Source organism: Salmo salar, chromosome ssa12 (genome assembly GCF_905237065.1).
Source record: "Salmo salar chromosome ssa12, Ssal_v3.1, whole genome shotgun sequence".
NCBI lineage: Eukaryota > Metazoa > Chordata > Actinopteri > Salmoniformes > Salmonidae > Salmo > Salmo salar.
The window spans coordinates 73,553,379-73,575,528 of record NC_059453.1 but is presented as its reverse complement, the minus strand read 5'-3'; the positions used below and the strand labels follow the sequence as shown (position 1 = coordinate 73,575,528).

General features: G+C 42.5%; 1 protein-coding gene across 2 annotated transcripts in view; it reads right to left on the bottom strand.

Annotated features, from left to right (window-relative positions):
• LOC106565858 (calcium/calmodulin-dependent protein kinase type 1) overlaps positions 1–22,150 on the bottom strand; it is a 71,586-nt gene that overhangs the window by 4,872 nt on the left and 44,564 nt on the right. For both annotated transcript variants that reach the window (XM_014133459.2, XM_045691767.1), the window contains exons 3-4: positions 12,008–12,139; positions 1,856–1,930 (exon numbers count right to left, since the gene is read on the bottom strand). In XM_014133459.2, coding sequence (XP_013988934.1) covers positions 1,856–1,930; positions 12,008–12,139 — 207 coding nt within the window. The remainder of the gene's footprint in view (positions 1–1,855; positions 1,931–12,007; positions 12,140–22,150) is intronic.

Here is a 22,150-nt window from a genome sequence, read left to right as displayed (position 1 = left end):
CCATCTAACTGCTACATATGGTCATCTAACTGCTACATATGGCCATCTAACTGCTACATATGGCCATCTAACTGCTACATATGGCCATCTAACTGCTACATATGGCCATCTAACTGCTACATATGGCCATCTAACTGCTACATATGGCCATTTAACTGCTACATATGGCCATTTAACTGCTACATATGGCCATCTAACTGCTACATATGGCCATCTAACTGCTACATATGGCCATCTAACTGCTACATATGGCCATTTAACTGCTACATATGGCCATCTAACTGCTACATATGGCCATCTAACTGCTACATATGGCCATTTAACTGCTACATATGGTTATCTAACTGCTACATATGGCCATCTAACTGCTACATATGGCCATCTAACTGCTACATATGGCCATCTAACTGCTACATATGGCCATCTAACTGCTACATATGGCCATCTAACTGCTACATATGGCCATCTAACTGCTACATATGGCCATTTAACTGCTACATATGGCCATCTAACTGCAACATATGGCCATCTAACTGCAACATATGGTCATCTAACTGCTACATATGGCCATCTAACTGCTACATATGGCCATCTAACTGCAACATATGGTCATCTAACTGCTACATATTGCCGTCTAATTGCTACAGGGAGGCGGCTGCCCACCTACAGACTTGATATCATTGGCCACTTTAACAAATGAAACACTCGTCACTTTAATAATGCTACTTCAAGAATGTTTACATATTTCGCATTACTCATCTCATATGTATATACTGTATCCGTCACTATCTATTCTTTACTATCTATTGCATCTTAGCCGCTCGGTCACTGCTCATCCATATATTGTATACTTATATATTCTTATCCCATCCCTTTACTAGATTGTGTGTGTTACGTTTCGTTGTGGAATTCGTTAGATATTTGATTTTGTTGTGGAATTTGTTAGATATTAGGTTTTGTTGTGGAATTGTTAGATATTACCTGTTAGACACTGCTGCACTGTCGGATCTAGAAGCATAAGCATTTCGAAACTCTCGCAATAACATCTGCTAACTATGTGTATGTGACCAATAAAATTTGATTTGATTATATGTCGTCTAACTTCAACCTGCTTTAACTAACTTCAACCTGGTATTAGCCTCCATCACCACTAGGTGGAGGCATCTCTTCTTCCTAGATGTACCCACCACTGCTCTCTATGATTCAGCACTAACAACAAGCTAAAGCCCTGTCAAGCTGGGGAGGAGAGAGAGAAAGAGAGAGAGAGAGAGAGAGAGAGAGAGGGGGGGGATTGTTATGTGTGCAAACCCCCAACTGTTCTTTGGTTAAATCTGACTGCCCTTACGGCAGTGTTGCTAAAGTGAACACAACATCCCTCTGTCATCACACCACCGACTGTTTTCAAAAAAACCTCTCTCTCTCCTCCCTTTCTCTCTGTCTCTAACTTGCTCCACACCTTCTGACATTTCAGGAAGAGAGATGGGTGGTTGAGAGCAAAGTTACTGTGTGAGGGCATATTCCCCAGTGGTTGTCAGCAGGCACAATGCTGTGAGTGTATGTCTGTATGTGTGTGGGAGGGAGGGGGGCTTCTCTTGAGATCAGTGAACAGAAGGACCCTGAGCTCAGAGAGTAATTAATGGAGAATGACACTGTGCGTGGGAGACAGCACAGGCAGGGAGCCTGAAACACACACACAAACACACATTGCAGAGGCATAATCCGGAAAGTTTTTAAACTGAAGGCTGCAGAGAGTGAGTTGATTTGGGGACAGAAAGTGTTGACGTGGGTAGAATTGGAGAACAGAGAGAGATAACAGAAAGAAGGACAAAATAAAGACAGCAGGATGGTCACTCACAGCTGCATAATCAAGTAGAGGTGGGTTTTACTCTCAAAGATGTCCTCCAGGGAAACAATGTTGGCATGTTTTAACCTAGAGAGGGAAAGAACTTTAGAGTCATAGTCACAAACACAAAACATTATGAACACCTGCTCTTACCATGACCTAGACTGACCAAGTGAATCCAGGTGAAAGCTATGATCCCTTATTGATGTCACTTGATAAATCCACTTCAAATCAGTGTAGATGAAGGGGAGGAGACAGGTTAAATAATGATTTTTAAGCCTTGAGACATGGATTGTGTACGTGTGCCATTCAGAGGGTGAATGGGCAAGACAAAAGATTTAAGTGCATTTGAACGGGTTATCGTAGTAGGTGCCGGTTTGTGTCAAGAACTTAAATACTGCTGGGTTTTTCAAGCTCAATAGTTTCCTGTGCGTATCAAGAATGGTCCACCTAGGGCTGTGGCAGTCACAAAATTTCATCAGCCGGTGATTGTCAAGCAAATAACTGTCGGTCTCACGGTAAATGAGCGTTTATTAGCATTATCACATTTAGCATCTCCTGGCTTCCACACATAGCATACAAGCCACTGATGCAGACCTTGGGACATCTACATTTTAGTCTAATAAATCCATATAATATAGCCTACACCATCACAATAAATCCATTATTTAATTTAGACAGGTCTAAAGAAGCATGATATGAAGAAAATGTAATCTATTTCAGAAGAAAAGAATAGCATTCTCTGAGTTGTCCTTATGTTAGGTCCTGATGTGGCTATGCCAAATGGCTGTGGGCTACCCTAGTCCATTTAGCAGACAAGATTTGCTTTGAATTCCTTGGCATTATTTTATAGTATGAAGAATACAATTGAACAAAGCTGAATAAAATATAAATATTTTCTCCAAACGATTTGAGGGAGTGCGCACATGCAACTATTCTGTGTTGAGCGGACAACAAATAAGTAGGCAGTCCTATATACTTAATTTAGAGTTTTAATGTAACTTTAGTTGTTGTACAAACATTGGGCTATATGTTTTGATTTTTAATACATTGTAAGGCTGCATGATGAGACTCTAATGATGATTTGAAAAAAGTTGCTTGAAAGGTATGAGCTCTGCTTTTTTTGCAGGCTGTACACACTTCAATAGTCTCTCATTCACAATTTAGCAAGCACTTGATAATGCCTCGAATTTCACAGCAGCCTCCCCTTTGTGGCCGTAATGCACCCTAAAAAGAATCCATGCCTTTTGCGGCCTCGAGTGCAGCGTTGTTCCCTTCTTCCTGATTGCTGCGCAATCCAAAGCACCTCTCACTCACATGGCTCTTCATCACGTGATCAGGTCTTTCTCACAGGCTACAAGTGAAGACAGACACATCAGGGATGCAACTGCGCGTGTCCTTATCCAATTCCGAGGTGCATATTGAAGATATTGGAAGAACTGTCCACATTTACTTTTCATCAGCCAACAAGATGAATAGGCCTAACGAACAGCGATCTACTATCCCCTACAGTACAAAAGTTGACCTATTCTGTTCTGTGCAAGAAAAAAAAGATTCCAAACATAGTCTGGGACAGTTGTGGGGTGCAATAGATCCCAAATTAATACAACCACTTGCATCCCAAAATATTTTTTTACGCAATGTGGCTGACGCAAGAAATCAGAATGTTTAGCTTAAAATGTTGATAAACTATTAGGCTATTTCTTCACATTAGAAGCGCTGCAATATGCACATGGCAGTAGGCTATAAGCGCAAATGTGCCATTAACGGGAAAACACCATTATCAAAAGTGACTGCAAATGCGATTTTGCATGTAATGTTTTAATTATAAAGGTGCATTTATTTTTATGGTGAAAATGATCTTCCCCAAACTTCAAACTCACGTGCTGCTTATGTATACCAGTTAGTGTAACAATTGTCCAAAGGAGTAGACCAAGGTGCAGCGTGGTATGTGTTCATCTTGATATTTATTTTAAATCAGAACACTTAAACAAAATAATAAACAAAGGTAAACGACCGTCACGTCTTGCAGGCTTACCGAGCAGTACAAAATTAAGATCCTACAACTCAAGGAGGGAAAAGGGCTGCCTAAGTATGGTTCCCAATCAGAGACAACGATAGGCAGCTGCCTCTGATTGGAAACCATACCTGGCCAAAACAAAGAAATAAAAAACATAGAATGCCCACCCCACACCCTGACCTAAAAAAATTGAGAAATAAACCGTCTCTCTTAGGTCAGGGCGTGACAGTTAGGCTCTAAACCCCATGTAAAGCGTATTAATGTGCTTAATTTTAAGAAGTTATTTGGCCACTTCAGTTGTGATACAAACCTTATAAAAACACATAGGCCTATGGGCTAGGCTACATGAGGTGTGTGACTATGATTTGAAAAAGTCGCCCCAAAAAAAGGAAGTTTCTTATGCTGGGCATCATTCACAAGTGACAATATATAATTCACAATTGATAGGATAATATTGACACCCATCAGACTATTCTTGATTTAATCTTTTCTTTACATATACCTAATAATATATGTGTGAAATTTGTTTTGATTTAGAATGGACCATTATCATGGAGCTGTCTCGAAACAGGGGCAGTGGGAAAAAATACATGTGATCTATGCACTTTAATAGCGAATGGAGGATGCTTTCCTGTAGTTCATTTTCATGCCAGCCAGGTAGTCCTGTTGTAAAGGTAAACAATGTGCTTAATATTAGGAAAGTTGAGAAATAAAAATAGTAGGCCTAGTCTATAGAAAGCTGATGGGAACCTATTTTTTGTAGAGGCCATCACTCTGTTTTCTCGCGCAATTGCATAGCCTATAGAAATGTTGCCCAAGATGAGCTCATGGGCTCTCATGAAGTATTTGATTCGATTTTCGATAACATTTGCATTTATATCAGAGTGATTAGAGGGACAATAGAGTGCTGAGCACCAGGCAGTTAGCAAGTTTGGTAGGCTACTAATGACCAGCAGCAACATCAGAGCTTGGAGGAGCCTAATTACCGTGGCTAAATGGTCACGTGGAATTTGACTGCCTTCATGACTCGTGACTGCCGGTGTGGTGTTAATAGGGTCACCACAACAGCCCTAGGTCCACCACCCAAAGGACATCCAACCAACTTGACAAAACTGTGGGATGAATTGGAATTGACATGGACCGGGATCCCTGTGGAACGCTTTCGACACCTTGTAGAGCCCATGCCCGACGAATTGAGGCTGTTCTCAGGGCAAAAGTGGGTGGTGCAACTCAATATTAGGAAGCTGTTCCTAATATTTTGTATACTCAATCTACGTTACCATGAGAAATACAGAACTGTCTTTTTCTTGACAACGTGTGATTGTTAAAAATAGCATTTCAATTTTCTCTCAGATCATTTTGATAATTTTTGTATATAAATTAACTTCATAGGGAGCACTATATGAAAAAGTAAAAAATATATATATTAAAAAGGTAATATTAGTTACCTGGAGCTAGAGTTTTATCAAGAGTGGTCAGACTCTAATTGGTTGAGCAGTGTATTCCGTCGGCCCTGACAGTCATTGGCGTGGTGATTCACTGCTTTGGAGGCGGTTTTCTACCATCAGCCCCATGCTCGCCTACAAACACACACAATCTCTCAATCTCTCTTAGACACTCCTCACCTTACAGAACACTGACACATCTTCTTCACTGCCATTTTTCTATCTTTGGTTTTAGCTCTGCAGGAGTGCAGAACCATTCAAGGGGTAGAAAGCTAACAATGCTCTGACACAAGGTCCTCCTATGACTGCAAGAGTAGCTCCTACTCTATCTCTAGGTCTCTCTCTCTCTCTACACCAAATTAGCATTGCACAGCACAGGTAGAATACATTGCTTTCCCCTTAAACTACCAATAATTCATCCATCTGTGTCACAAAATTTTGAGAAGACCTGCTCATAAAGAATGATATTAGGTGAAGGCACTGCATCTCAGTGCAAGAGGCGTCCCTGCAGTCTCTGGTTCGAATCCAGGCTGCATCACATCTGGCCATGATTGGGAGTCCCATAGGGCGGCGCACAATTGCCCAGCATCGCCCCGGTTTGGCTGGGGTAGGCCCTCATTTTAAATAGGAATTTGTTGTTAACTGACTTGCCTCGTTAAATAATGGTTAAATGAAGAAAAAAAAAGAAAAAATGGCCTAAGTCTTCAGTATAGCAGCAACTGACACTCACAGGGAGAGCCAACATTAGTCATTCTTCCCATGGAATTTAAGCAGACGGGTAACTACTGGCCCATGTTGAGTCCAATGATTCCCACAATTATGTCAAGTTGGCTGGATGTACTTTGGGTGGTGGACCATTTTTGACACACAAGGGAAAATGTGGAGTGTGATAAACCCAGCAGCGTAGCAGTTCTTGACACAAACCGGTGAATCTGGTACGTACTACCATACCCTGTTCAAAGGCACTTAAATATTTTGTCGTGCCCATTCACCCTTTGAATGAAACACATACACAATCCATGTCTCAAATGTCTCAAGATTTACAAATCTTTCTTTAACATGCCTCCTCCCCTTCATCTACACTGATTCCTAATGTTTTGTACACTCAGTGTATAGGAGTCGTATTGATACTGACCAACAGATAGCCAGACAATCAGAGAGACGAACAGCACCCCATTAATGACAGACACTTGTCACACTGACGCGGCTCAGAGAGAGGCCAGATCAAACATGGAATCGCACCGCAGTATTAATCTAGTATCACGTGTGTAACTATGCCCTTTCTGAAACACTGTTGTCTGGGGGAAAACACAACACTTTGTCATTGGCAGTGATCCAGCTGAGACAAGAGGGAGATTATAAAAGCCCTTTGATTTCATTATGCTCTCAGTAAAGTATGTTTTATTGAGTGGAGAGAGTGAGCAGAGGTAATGAATTGCTCCATACAGGGGCTGACTAATGGTTTCATGCAGTACTCTGGGGGATACAGTACAGTACACTATATTAGGCTACATATCTTACACAAAAAGGGCATTATAATCATTTTCACAAAACATTATGAACACTAGCTCTTTCCATGACAGACTGACCAGGTGAAAGCTATGATCTTTGCAATCCAAGATGGCGTAGCACTCAGATGTCTTTGTCCTGTCGTGTCCCATGTATATATCTTTTAACATATTTTTCTTCGCATATCTTTTTAAAATATATTCCGAAACCTCAACTTCTAAATACTCTCCTGCAACCCGCCTCACCCAATGTGGCGTGGATCTGTTTTTCTTTTCTAAAGTATTTCTATTCACTTCGGATCTGGAATCCCTCAACTGAAGCTTGCCAGCTAACTACCTACCAGTTATCTGTCAGCAAACCATTGCTAGCGCTCATCAGCTAACCTTTAGCTCGGAAAGCTCTTGCCAGTTTGAACAACGTGACTCAAACCAGAGCATAACGGACCTATTATTTATTTTTTTTCTTCCCCCCATATCCCCGGATTCCTACCGCAAACTCTGAACATTTTCATCTGGATCTTCGCAACGAGCTAACCGCAATCCAGGGTGACTACTCCTGGCTAGCATTTCCATCCCGGAGCAAGCACCAATTAGCCTGAAGCTAGCCTGGCCAGGGCTCCTGTGCTACCACCGAAGCCCACTCCTGGGCTACAATATCCAGCCCCCTTCTTCTGCCGGTACGGGGCACAGAACCCCGCCGATCCTCTACGACTGGAATACTGACATAATCTGCCCGAGGATTCCAACAGGGCCCTCAGGCGCGATGTCCGCTGAAGGCCCATTCGGCTAACCGCAGCCTACTAGCTACCTAGAGCTACTTGGAACCCTACTAATTCCATGACTGTTCTATCGACGTCACCACACAAAGAGGCAAAAACAGACTTACCCCCATCGCGATGTCCCCAAAAGGCTAACTTGCTAGCTCCAGTCTGTTAACTGCTAGCTTGCCTGCCCCGGTCTGCTAACTGCTAGCTTGCCTGCCCCGGTCTGCTAACTGCTAGCCCCGGTCGGCCAACTGCTTGCTTGCTAACTGCTTGCTTGCCAGCTCCGGTCTGCTAACTGCTAGCTTGTTTAGCCCCGGCCTGCTAACTGTCTGAATCGCCGTGTCCCCAGTCAGCCCAACCACTCACTGGACCCATATGTTCACTTGGCTACGCATGCCTCTCTCTAATATAAATATGCCTCGTCCATTACTGGCATGGTTAGTGATTACTGTCTTATTTCACTGTAGAACCTCTAGCCCTGCTCAATATGCCTTAACCAACCATGTTGTTCCACCTCCTACATATGCGATGACATCACCTGGTTTAAACGTCTCCAGAGACTATATCTCTCTCATCATTAGTCAATGACTAGGTTTACCTCCAATGTACTACCATCCTACCTTACCGTTGTCTGTACACTATGCCTTGAATCTATACCATCGTGTCCAGAAACCTGCTCCTTTTACTCTCTGTTCGGAACGTGCTAGACGGCCAGTTCGTATAGCCTTTATCCTACTTCTCCTCTGTTCCTCTGGTGATCTGGAGGTTAATCCAGATCCTGCAGTGCCTAGTATCCTGGAATGAAATTGACCGCATCCCGTCAATAAATGATGCCTGGCTATTTTTTAAAAGTGCCTTCCTCGCCATCTTAAACAAGCATGCCCCACTCAAACAATTTGAACTAGGAATAGATATAGTCCTTGGTTCAATCCAGACCTGTCTGCCCTTGACCAGCACAAAAACATCCCGTGGCATCCTGCATTAGCATCGAATAGCCCCCCGTGATATGCAACTTTTCAGGGAAGTTAGGAACAAATATACACAGTCAGTTAGAAAAGCTAAGGCTAGCTTTTTCAAACAGAAATTTGCAAAAAAGTTCTGGGACACTGTAAAGTCCATGGAGAATAAGAGCACCTCCTCCCAGCTGCCCACTGCTCTGAAGCTAGGAAACACTGTTACCACCGATAAATCCACAATAATTGAGAATTTCAATAAGCATTTCTCTACGGCTGGCCATGCTTTCCACCTGGCAACCCCTACCCCGGTCAACTGCCCGGCACCCTCCACAGCAACCCGCCAAAGCCCCCACCATTTCTCCTTCACCCAAATCCAGATAACTGATGTTCTGAAAGAGCTGCAAAATCTGGATCCATACAAATCAGCCGGGCTAAACAATCTGGACCCTCTCTTTCTAAAATTATCTGCCGAAATTGTTGCAACCCCTATTACTAGCCTGTTCAACCTCTCTTTCGTATCGCTTGAGATTCTCAAAGATTGGAAAGCTGCTGCGGTCATCCCCCTCTTCAAAGGGGGGGACGCTGTAGACCCAAACTGCTACAGACCTATATTTTTCCTACTCTGTCTTTCTAAGGTCCTCGAAAGCTAAGTTAACAAACAGATTACTGACCATTTCGAATCCCACCGTACCTTCTCCGCTATGCAATCTGGTTTCAGAGCTGGTCATGGGTGCACCTCAGCCACGCTCAAGGTCCTAAACGACATCGTAAGCGCCATCGATAAGAGACATTACTGTGCAGCCGTATTCATCAACCTGGCCAAGGCTTTCGACTCTGTCAATCACCACATTCTTATTGGCAGACTCAACAGCCTTGGTTTCTCAAATGATTGCCTCGCCTGGTTTACCAACTACAACTCTGATAGAGTTCAGTGTGTCAAATCGGAGGGCCTGTTGTCCGGATCTCTGGCAGTCTCTATGGGTGTGCCACAGGGTTCAATTCTCGGGCCGACTCTCTTCTCTGTATACCTCAATGATGTTGCTCTTGCTGCTGGTGATTCTCTGATCCACCTCTACTCAGACGACACCATTCTGTATACTTCTGGCCACTCTTTGGACACTGTGTTAACTAACCTCCAGACGAGCTTCAATGCCATACAACTCTCCTTCCGTGGCCTCCAACTTCTCTTAAACGCAAGTAAAACTAAATGCATGCTATTCAATCGATCACTGCCCGCACCTGCTCGCCCGTCCAGCATCACTACTCTGGACGGCTCTGACTTAGAATACGTGGTCAACTACAAATACCTGGGTGTCTGGTGTCGTGGACGAATCAGAATTAGTTGGGTAACATAGATAATTAAGATGTTTTATTAGTATAATACGCTTATTTGAGGTACTTGTCATTAGAAAGTGTCCATTGGACTCTGGTGTCTTTTCAGTTGCATGTCTACCTTAGCTGGGGCTCAGACACTTGGGGCCCAGAGAGGGGAGAGGTCAGACTTGTCGTCATGGGAATGTGTCTTTACCTATTTCTTAAACCATGTGAAGGGATGCGTGATTAATGGGGAACCAATGACTTGTCTCCACAATGTCTGTGAGCAAGTCACTCCCTCCTTTTCTTTATTGTGGGGAGGATTATGGCAGTAAATGGACCCTTGTATGTCCTCTCTTAGATCTCACACTTATCCTGTGATAATATATGGCCTAGAGGCTCACTCCCCCCAGTGAGCCTGTCCAGGAGTGGGGTCAAGAGGGGGTTTGCTTGAGATGGGAGTATCTAGAGTTGACAATTGATATATGCCATTGGATGAAATAGTTCTGTTCAATACCGTACCAGGGAGGGACGGTTCTAAGGAGACCAGATACTGGGCTATACCATTAATCCTGTTGACATAGCAGTTACTGTGTGATGTGTTTTATTGATATCTGTCATACAAAACTTAACCTTTGTGAACTGTTACTAAGTATCTGTGGTTTGTCAATGTACGTTGAAGGGGGTATCGTTGCTATAAAAGATCCCTGTAGCCATTCTGTAATCACCTCATTCAATGATTCATTCTAGAGAGTGCATTATTGGGGGTCAAGAACTTTTGCAAAAGTATCTTAATTAAGTATTAAAGATGTAGTTTAACTCGGACTGGTGTGTTTGTAACTCCTCATTTGGTAATGCGGAAATTAGCCACCACACTGGTTAGACTGTAAACTCTCCTTCCAGACTCACATTAAGCATCTCCAATCCAAAATTAAATCTAGAATCGGCTTCCTATATCGCAATAAAACATCCTTCACTCATGCTGCCAAACATACCCTCGGAAAACTGACCATTCTACCGATCCTCAACTTCATGATGTCATCTATAAAATAGCCTCCAACACTCTACTCAACAAACTGGATGCAGTCTATCACAGTGCCATACGTTTTGTCACCAAAGCCCCATACACTACCCACCATTGCGACCTGTACGCTCTCGTTGGTTGGCCCTCGCTTCATACAGCCCATCTATCTACCTACCTCATCCCCATACTGTATTTATTTATTTATTTATCTTGCTCCTTTGCACCCCAGTATCTCTACTTGCACATTCATCTTCTGCACATCTACCATTCCAGTGTTTAATTGCTATATTGTAATTACTTCGCCACCATTGCCTATTTATTGCCTTAACTTACCTAATTTGCACTCACTGTATATAGACTTTTTGTTTTCTTTTGTTCTACTGTATTATTGACTGTATGCTTTATCTTGGCCAGGTCGCAGTTCCAAATGAGAACTTGTTCTCAACTAGCCTACCTGGTTAAATAAAGGTGAAATAAAAACTCTCTCTCAATACAATACAGTAAGGAAGGTTAGTGGCACAGCCCCTCTATAAAAGGTTCTCTCTCTCTCTCTCTCTCTCTCTCAACAGATAACTGTATCCATAACCCTTCACACTGATAGTAACTACCCGCGGACTTCTACAATGATGTTAACTACATCCACAATCTTGATCACTGATATTGTCTTCTAACTACCTCTGATGCAACTTTCGGTGACTAAGCAGCTCTGTCCTGGGGGAAGTAGTGACATCCTCTAACACTACTCAAAGAAATGTTGGCTTATTTTTACTTTTAGTAGTTTAAACTACGGTCTATGTATGTCTCTTTCTTTCTCTTTCTGTCTCTCTCTCTTTTTGTCTCACTCTCTCCCTCTCGCACTCCAATCCTCAACTCTAGAAGGATCCCTGTATATTCACTAGGCCTATGTGTCTCCTGTAACCTAGGCAACAAGAGCACTATAAATAGCTTAGGCCCCTCTAGTTCCGTGTGTTTCCGGCTTGGTACGTAATTCCCCTGTTTTAAAGTTAGGTATTTTAACCAGACTGTCATTACCGCAATTGTAGTCACTATCTGACTCAGAGTTAAATCTCCTCCTCCCCTAAAATCGATGAGCAACAGGTGGGTGTGTGTGTGTGAGTGTGTGTGTCACTCACTTGTGTAGGACAGCAATCTCATTCTCAATGCTGTTCTCTTTGCCCTCCAGGGCTTTCTTAGGGATGCATTTGATGGCCACCAGTTTCTGGGTCCTCTTCTCTTCTGCTAGGACCACCTCGGAGAAAGCCCCCCTGAAACAAAAACAAGACAGGTCAGCCAAAGACAACACAGACTGCCAATCACATGTATTTTCTTCTGCAATCATTTTTATTAATAACCCAGGACAAACACTCCAAAAGAGCAAGCAGAGGTACTGTAACAATGGCAAGGAAAAACTCCTTATTAAAGTATATGAACCAGAAGCAACTCTACAGGGGTAGCTCACGTAATTTTGGAACATTCTAGATTTTATGAAGTGGCCTACATCAAACAAGTTTCACTTTTAGTTTTATTTATTTATCCTCTAAATGAATACTGAGGAAACTGGACTTTGGACTGGGAGCATATGGGTTGGCTTATTTCCTCAAGTGTTGTAACTTGCGTACATGTCTGAGGACGTATGTGTGCATGTGCGTGGTTTGTGTACATATGTGTGTGTTATGCAGTGGTAACAGTCCCCAGCCTCACTCAGTCTTATCTCTCTCTAGGTTGCTGGTAGCTGTGTGCAGGACATGGACATGGCTGAGCCTTAAGCCTCAGAGGGCAGGTTTTATACAAACATAATCTACAGTAAGACAAGGCATGGCATGATGGCACCATGCCAGGGTCTCAGAGAAGACGCTGCGTAACAAAATGGTGGAAGCCTCTTCTTCACTAATGGCAAGCCGTAGGTGCAATACACAGTCAGAGAATAAAAATGTTTTACTAAAATGACATTAAATTTGACTTTTCCAATATAGGTGATCAAATTCCAAAGGCCAGGCATATGTTTGGCTTTGGATAATGATGACGCATGCTCTCAGGCACACCTGAAATGGAACTGAGGGGTTATTGTGGTCAGCCTGCTCCATCTGATTCTGACTTCCTGGAATTAAAGTAGGACATAATGGATGTTGGACAACACGTGTTATTGTTTGTGTGTTTGGTACACATGGGCACAGGTGTTACACGTAACGACAACAAAGGATGTGTTAGATTTGTGTTTTGACCCTCGGGACTGGTTCATTCATTTGAAAGGACTGAAAGAAAAAAAAACGTTTGCATGCTATTTATAACCCTGCAAAACAGCATCAAACGCTTAACATTCAGGAGTCAAGCCAATCACTGACCTTAAACCACAATGGGAATGATTGTGCTCACCGGGTTATTTCAGTAGAAACACACCAACAACACGCAAGAAAACAAAAGAGACAAATCTTCTATAAATTGTCAATTGGACGAAACCGTTTTTTCAATGGTAATTCCTCAATGTCGTGCAAAGTCTTGATTTTGATATATGGTTGTTGTTGTTAAGTGTTCTTCCTGCTCTTGCTAAGACAAATTGTAAACATATTATCTCATCTAAATCACTGTGGAAACAGAACGTTTTAGTATCCTTGTGACTCACTAAATAGAACCATGTTTCTTGTCTCAACCCAGCTACGACCCAAGGGGACTGGTCACCAGTAGCGGTGTCTGGGTAAAATCCCTGAAGAAGCCAAGCCAGAAAAGAAAGCCACATTACAACATATGTGTTGTGATAATTGCGTTGTTTGCTCTATAACCTGTTAGTTCATATGCCGTGACACTGTCATATATAAGCCTAAGGCCGAGACAATAAGAATGCACAGTGGCAGAATAAATTCAACCGCACCTTTGTTTCATCCCAAAACTGGAGAGCAACATCTGTCCGGTGAAGTCCACAAAAAAACAGTTACATGACCTACAGGATCATCAACTATATAGATTCAGCCGCGGGACAATTTTTTGTTGAGTGGATGGTCAGGGGGGCGGGAACATAATTATAAATAATTTGTAGACTGCAAATTGACCGTAAAAAGCCCAAACAGATATAATACTTGACTAAAACATCATAATTTCAAACCTTGCTTACATTTGTATACGATCACGTGTCTCTCTATTATGCGTGGGAATCCTTGGAAATTTCTTAAATTAAATCACTTGGAGTTGATTTCTACAGTCTTTTATGTCCTACAATGAAAAAAACATATTTTCGGCCGTCAGTTGGGTAACCCTGACCTACAGCATGGTCAAGCAAGTTAATGTTTTCAACATTTTCAGACTACTAAACTAAACTATTGATTTAGAAACACGGAGAGTTACCACAAGTTGCATAGAAAACAGGAGCTGCATTCATTATTCCAGCACCAATTCAACTTCAATTGTTCAATATAATAAAATCACCTATGCTTAGTCTAATACAGTGAGAACTAAGATACCAAAAACTATTTAGACTAATCAACATGTGCTAAATATGATCTCTGTGTGTGTGTGTGTGTGTGTGTGTGTGTGTGTGTGTGTGTGTGTGTGTGTGTGTGTGTGTGTGTGTGTGTGTGTGTGTGTGTGTGTGTGTGTGTGTGTGTGTGTGTGCGCGCGCAAGTTTAAAAAAAAAGTTGTCTCACCCAGAAACGCCAATGCCATCATCATCTCTTTCATGACTCTGTCATACAGTACACGCTTTAAGTTTTTGTTGTCCTAGGCTACCTGGCTAAAATTCTAGCTCACTAGCCTAACTTCCTTTCATGCGCAATGATGCACTTGGCCAGCTAGTAAACATTATCATACCACATCTAGCTACATTTTGAACTTCTATCCTCTCAGGTCAGGAGCACAATGTATGAATTTATGGTTAGATCAGAATCACTGTTTTAATCATTGACCAGTAAATAGAATTAAGTAAAACCACAAGTCCAAATCCCTATCTCCATCCATGGCTAATTTAGGAATGGGACGGTTTTAGATAGCTAGCCACCGGAGGACAACGACACAATGAGATGCAACAATTCAAGTTTTTTTTTATCTGTAAATGACGTTTGGCTTGTGATTGGTGTGAAGCCAAATCCAAACTGGCTTCCCTTGACACTTTTGTTTTTGGTGGACCAGGACCATTCACAGTTGAGCTCACTCAGTTTAGCTGAACGCCGATTGGCTATTTTTTTATTATCAAGAGAAGCCAAGTGTTTGCTGGCTTCCTTTGCAATCAATGCTACGGGCAGTAACAATGTCATACTCTTTTTGACCAGACAGCATCAGATAGATGGCCTACACATCCTGAGACAGAGGAGCGCTGTTTCACTCGGATGATTTCTCTGGTGAGATACATTCAGCCTCTTGATAATTAAAGGAAAATTGTAAAACACAGAGAGACTAAATATATATTTTTTTAAATCTTGGTACATTTTTGGGGGAAACCTGGCTTCCCTTTGCCTCCATGAATACACGCCACTGCTGGCCACAGTTCACCATTAGGAAACATGGCTCTATACTGGTCATTGTGACTCTGGGCCCAAATCCAGCCCTGCAGCAGAGGGTGGGGAGGTCACCAGTTCAAATTCCACTCTAGAATCTGTAGCAAATGCAATTCTGAACTCTGAAACTGCCTCCAGAAAGACCAGACTAGAAATGTCAGAGAGTGCAATGGCAGAGTTCAAACATTCTCCCAAAAAAGACCCATGATAATAACAATGATGGATGATGATAATGATGAACTCATAACCTTGCAAGTCTGTTTCAGGATTAGCTTGCTCTATTGTCAGGGTATAATCAAACATGACAGTACCACATCCTGTCACGTGCCAATGTGTCCTGTTTTCACAGACCTGCTGTATTTACAGAAGATACGTGATAACAGACAGTAAACATGCTCTACAATACATTTAGATGTTTGACTGATAATGATGCCTTATAAAACATCTTGGAGGCTTTAAATCACCTCCAGCTTTTTCATAACAAACAACATATATCCTTCTGACTAATGCTGAAGAAATCCCCTTGACATCTTGAGGGACGTTAAGAAAATATACTATGCAGTCTTCTTAATATTTATTAGGAACAGGGCGAGTGGTTTTGGTTCAGTGACGTGCTGTGCTGTGGGTTTTGGCTGGGATGGAGCAGAGCCGGGGGGTGGTCATTTACTGAGCTGATCCTAACAGGATGTTCCTATCATCACCAAGAGACACAGGTCGGGGAAGACGCCTGGCCCTGACATTATCCAACACCAAACAGTCCCAACATATTACTAATACCAGCAGACAGAGCCTCCTCTAAGATACACTCACATAGACACTATCCAAACACACACCTATCGCAACAGTACACAGCTTAGACACTATCCAAACACACAGCTATCGCAACAGTACACAGCTAGACACTATCCAAACACCCTCCTATCGCAACAGTACACAGCTTAGACACTATCCAAACACACAGCTATCGCAACAGTACACAGCTTAGACACTATCCAAACACACAGCTATCGCAACAGTACACAGCTTAGACACTATCCAAACACACAGCTATCGCAACAGTACACAGCTAGACACTATCCAAACACTCTCCTATTGCAACCGTACACAGCTTTGTGCTCTTCTATACAGACTATGATACTACACTCTTGAAGAACCGTTTTTGGTTCCAGGTAGAACCCTTTTGGGTTCCATGTAAAACCCTTTCCACAGAGGGTTCTACATGGAACTCAAAATAATTCTACCTGGAACCAAAAATGGTTCTACCTGGAACCAGAAACAGTTCTCATATGAGGACAGCTGAATAACCCTTTTGGAACCCTTTTTACTAAGAGTGTAGTCAAACAGTCCAAACAGTCAACTATACTAATAATAATACCAAAAGGTTTAGTATTTAAGTCAATCAACAGTTAAAACAGCCAATTGTTCACATAGTCAAGCATCCTAGCAGAAAGTTATTTTAACAGCCAACTGTCCCTTAACAGTCCATCTCTTAAATCAACATTTTGCTTCAGAGCTTCTTAAGACAGTCTGTCACTATGCTGACAGTCTAGTGTCCCAACGGAGCCTTAAGATCCTCACTGTTTGAATCAAAGGCTTTCATAAGCAATGCCAAATTCATTCTGTGGCCAGGCAGGGTCCTTAAGGGAGAGAGTTAAAAATACACTAAGGGCCAGCGAAAGAGTGTATGATTGTCCTCTGAAACGTTTACAATTGGATTACAAATAACTTTTACAATTGGATTTCCTCTAAAACAAGTTGACTCAATAGAGGTTGATCGTCTTTGTCTTGTAGACACAGAGGACAAAGTTCAAGCTTTTTTCTATAAATCTAAGTGTACTAAATCTAACCCATAGACTTGGAGAGTATTTACTGTATACACTAGTCCCAGGCAGGCAGCACCCAGGATATGACTTTGAGGGAACAGCATGTAGGCTAGCTGCAGCCACAGTGACCATACTGCTGCCTCAGGCTTCAGGCCTCACTGCTCAGGCACCTCCGAGACACAATTACAGTAGAAATCCAATCAGCTCTCCATCTGCACCAGGCAGGCAGGCCTGGATGAGTGTAGCCACAGGACACTGACACACATCCTGCTGTACACATTGGGCTAGCACCAGTCCTCTCGTACACCACACATACTGTAATGCATGGAGCTAGCGCCTATCCACACATAGGTCTACACCACATACACACTACCAGCTCTAATGCACACAGTGTATCCTACGATATACAGCCATTATACAGTGCATGTATAATTCATCACTTCACACTCCTTATGCAAACTGTATATAAGCTACATGTAAACTATAGCATACTGTTTGTAAAGGCAAACAGTATGCTATAGTTTGTATGCAAACTTCAGGTTCAGGAGGACTGACTAGTGTTATCAGAGAGTTGCAGAGTATGTTGTTCACAAGTAATCACGCAGTCATGATGTCATACAAGACCTTATTATCTACCAATAAAACTTTATTATACACCAATGCAACTTTATTATGCACCAATAAAACAAGGTGAATCAAGCAGACATACACTAAAACACTATGTACTGGCCAGAAAGTGCACAGAGCTTTGTTATTGCCAAACCGGGGAAGTTAAAACACTTGTCCTATCTGATCTTACGACACATTAACGCTGACAAGCAAAGGGTATCTGCTCTATATGAAACAAAAAACAAACATTGGAATAATCGAGCCATTAAATCTCTGGCAGTGGAAGATTTTTAGAACATTTTCCCCATCTGCAAATAGCGCTTAAAATAAAGACTTGGTGTTGCTTAGATTCCATTGCTAATAGCAACCCCCTGTGAGTGTGGTTTGCTCTCTCTGCCTCATATTTTAATGACTTTGCTGTGCATCAAAGGAATTCAAAGCCTAACACACTCTCCCACACACAAGCACACAAAAAAAGGTGTACACACTCATACAAAACAAACACACACACAGGCAAACACCCATCCACACACACTCATTAGAGTGTTGTCGTGTGGCAGAAATAAAGGTCATATAAAGCAGTACCAGGCTAAAATGAAAGCAGTCTCTGCTGGTGTGTAAGATTCTGGGAAGCAAACACAGAGCTCCCCCATAGTGAGGCAAACAGATAGGAATACACCATCTTGGGCCTTTGGTCTTATTTCCTGCCTGCTGAACATGGGCCTGGTGTTTTCTGTATCATGCAACAACTGAGCCATCTGTACCACTTAGACTCTTGGTCAAGCAGGTAGGAAACAAGAACATATGAGCCAAATGAAGCAAGGCGAAGGAAAGGTCAGCTCTCTCTACTTTGAATAAAAAACGAGTGATGAAATCCTTCATTCCTCTTTTCAACACCATTAACAATGCTATGATATGACAGTTTGAGTTCTTGCCTAAAAGCCATTGATAGCGCGTGTCAAAAAACAACTCCAAGAGCACACTGGCAAAATGTTGGACCATTTGCGTGCAAAATGACAGCCGTGACTACAAACGCTTCTTGAAGAGAACCCTGATAGAGCTCTGTCTAACATTATGAGTAACAGCATATAGTGTGAATGACAGTTCTCTGTGTGGTGCTAATCCCCCTCAGGGTCACTCAGATGGCTCTCAGCTAGCCCGGGGAGCCAGTCTGTTCTTGCATAAGCCAGTGACGACAGAGCAGAAACCCACTGTCTGGCACCCCTGCTATAGCCATACTGATGTGGACATTCCAAACTTCCCTCAGCACCTTTGATAACATGCAAACCTGCCTGATAGAAACAATGGTCCCGGTGAGCTCATTAAAGAGACCACTCTCATTCCCCTGCTTTCTCTCCTCCCTCCAATCCTCTCATCCCTCGATCCTATCCTCCGCCGCTCTGCAAGACTGATCAAAGGAGCTACATCTCCTCCCTGCTCTCTCACACACTCTCTCCCCTTGACATCTCTACCTTCTTTCCCTCTCCTGATCTCTTTCTTCCATCTCTTTCACTCTCACATTAATTTTCGCTGTTTTTTCATCCCTCCATCCTATCCTCCTCCTTTTCTCCATTGGGCCAGCATCATCTATGATAACTGATTACAGACTGGTATTACTGTGACAACAGCAGGCCTGGCCAGAAGAGGGAGGACAACCCCTCACTCTCCTTTTCTCTGAATCCCCCTCCACCCCTCATTCTCCATTTTTACTCCCTATCCCCTTATGATAGTGTTTCCATGTCCACTAATATTCCCCTCTGTCCTCTCTTTCCTAGTATTACTTCTCTCATACTCCTCTCAGGACACTCTACGTAGTGCACACAGTAATATGACGACAATAAAGGCCAATAAGCACACTTAACTGGAACGTCCATGGAATTCATGACTTGATGTCAAAGGGACATTTGTTCCGCTTGTTTCTCACAATTCCCATTGCATCTTGTGTATGATTGGCTGAGGCTGTGTGGCTCTAGGGCCTACTCTGTGATGGAGTCACCACTAGTTCTCTGAGACAGAGGAGAGAGTGGGACAAAATAATAAGGGGCGCGGACACCTAGGGTGGCAGAGAAATGGAGAGGAATGGGAAACTCACATTTTATGTGCTTGACTACTTAACACTTTAACAAAGATGAAAGTAAACCCAGGCGGACAGAAATGCTCACATTTGTGCCAGCCTTGAGTGGTTTCATACAGGAAACTGGGCTAAAAATAAAGATGTGTTATTAGAGAAAAGGCTGACCAAGTTTAGGCATGAGCCTTCTTCAGAAGCAGGATACTTTTCCTCAAAAGCTCTGTGAAGAAGAATCTGTTATGATCTGACAAGCACACAAACACAGCTGGGAGAGGTAGTCACATATAGTGTGGAAGCTACTGGAACAGAAAGGTTCAGCCAAAGGAACTCATGTGCTGATAAGTGATAAAGCAGACTTTCACTAACTCTTACTGAGCTAAATACAGAGGGATTACTTTTTTCCTATTTGGCAAGTGAGAAAATCATCCTCATGTCCATTTATTTAGCATGAGTCATCCTAATCTGGAGAAAAAGCAAAGTACCATCATGACCCAACAAAGCCAAGGAGCCGTATCACTGAAAGAGTAAGAACCTAATAGAATAGTGCATGTCCCAGACTACCACAAACCCCTAAAAGGTTCAACATACAGAAGGTTACCTAAACAGACTCTTTGATAAACACTCAGTTAGCATCTTTCCTATAGTAGCTGTCCAAAGTGCCTTGTGTGTTACTGAGTGTCTGGCATATTTGGCCATCAGTCATGAACCCCTGTCTCAGTAGTGGTTAAAAGCAGATGGTCTTATGTAAGAGGGACAAACACCAGGTGTGTGTGGCCCAGACACTGCAGGCTATCCTGTGCTGTGCTGCAATTATGCAGGGTTGATACTAATAGAAGTGGGTCAGGACAGAGCTGCCGGTGGTTAATGTACGCTGCTGAACTGCTGTCCATGTCTCTAGTGAGCCATTTGTTCTCCTGACACAAAAAACACAGAGACATTCTACTTTGGGTTGCACTTTACAGCTTTTATTAAAACCTTCATAGACTTGAAGTACACTGATATGTCCAAACTGATACATCCAAAAACTGATATTTGTAAAAGCTTTGCATGTTACAGTATTCATGCTTACCACCGTTCTTGTAAATAGTGACATACAACCTGTGAGTAAATTGATACCAAAAAGCCCTTTCCTCCCGCTAGCATGAAAAGTATCAGGGGGCAGTTAGTCAGAACTCACAAAGCATTCCTCAAAACACTGCTCTCCTGACTGATCCTTCCCATGCTTTCGCTGGTGGACATCAAAGTAAAGAGAGATCTATGGTGGTGGTGGTAGGCCCATTAGCGACTGATGTGCCCACAGAAAGATTACATCCTGGGAGTTGATAGCATGGAGTTAGGGGACCAGTGTCAGATAATCAAGTTAAAAGGCTTAAAAGACACTGTGAATTGAATTCTCCAGGCACATTAAAATGACATGAAAGCGTAATACTTAAATCAATAAATGAGACAGATTGACATTGAGCCTCACTTGTCTCCCCCTTCTGGCTATTGGGATAAAATCGATAGTGAGATTTCAAGACTTACACTGAGTATACCAAACATTTGGAGCACCTTCCTTATATGGAGTTGCACCCCTTTCCTCCTTTTGCCCTCAGAACAGCCTCAATTTGTCAGGGCATGGACTCTACAAGGTGCCAAAAGCATTCCACAGGGATGCTGGCCAATGTTGACTCCAATGCTTCCCACAGTTGTGTCAAGTTCCCTGGATGTCCTTAGGGTGGTGGACCATTCTTGATATACACAGGAAACTGTTGAGTGTGAAAAACCCAGCAGTGTTGCAGTTCCTGACACAAACCAGTGTGCCTGGCACCTACTACCATACCTCTTTCAAAGGCACTTAAATCTTTGTCTTGCCCATTCACCCTATGAATGGCACACATACACAATCCATGTCATGTCTCAATTGTCTCAAGGCTTAAAGTGGAACTGACAGCATTTTAGCAACATTAAATCATATTCAAATCTGTTCATATAAAGATTTTACATTTTCTGACAAGCGAGCACCTAGATATCATCATTTTCAATTTTACATAAATTCATAGAATGTTTGGGAATGACGTATAGTAAGGCTTTTTGGAACATTCTATAGCAATATAGAGTCTGAAAGCTGCCACGCGTTTGAACAATTTATAGACCCTGCGATAAATAAAACAGAATAAAAACCATCTGTCCAGTCCAGGACCGGCGTCTACGCAGACCAGTGTACCATAGCCAATCAGAGATACAGTAGGCCTATATGCAAATAAGCCATTTGCCAAATGGGCCTGCCATCATGCACTTTGAACTGGACTG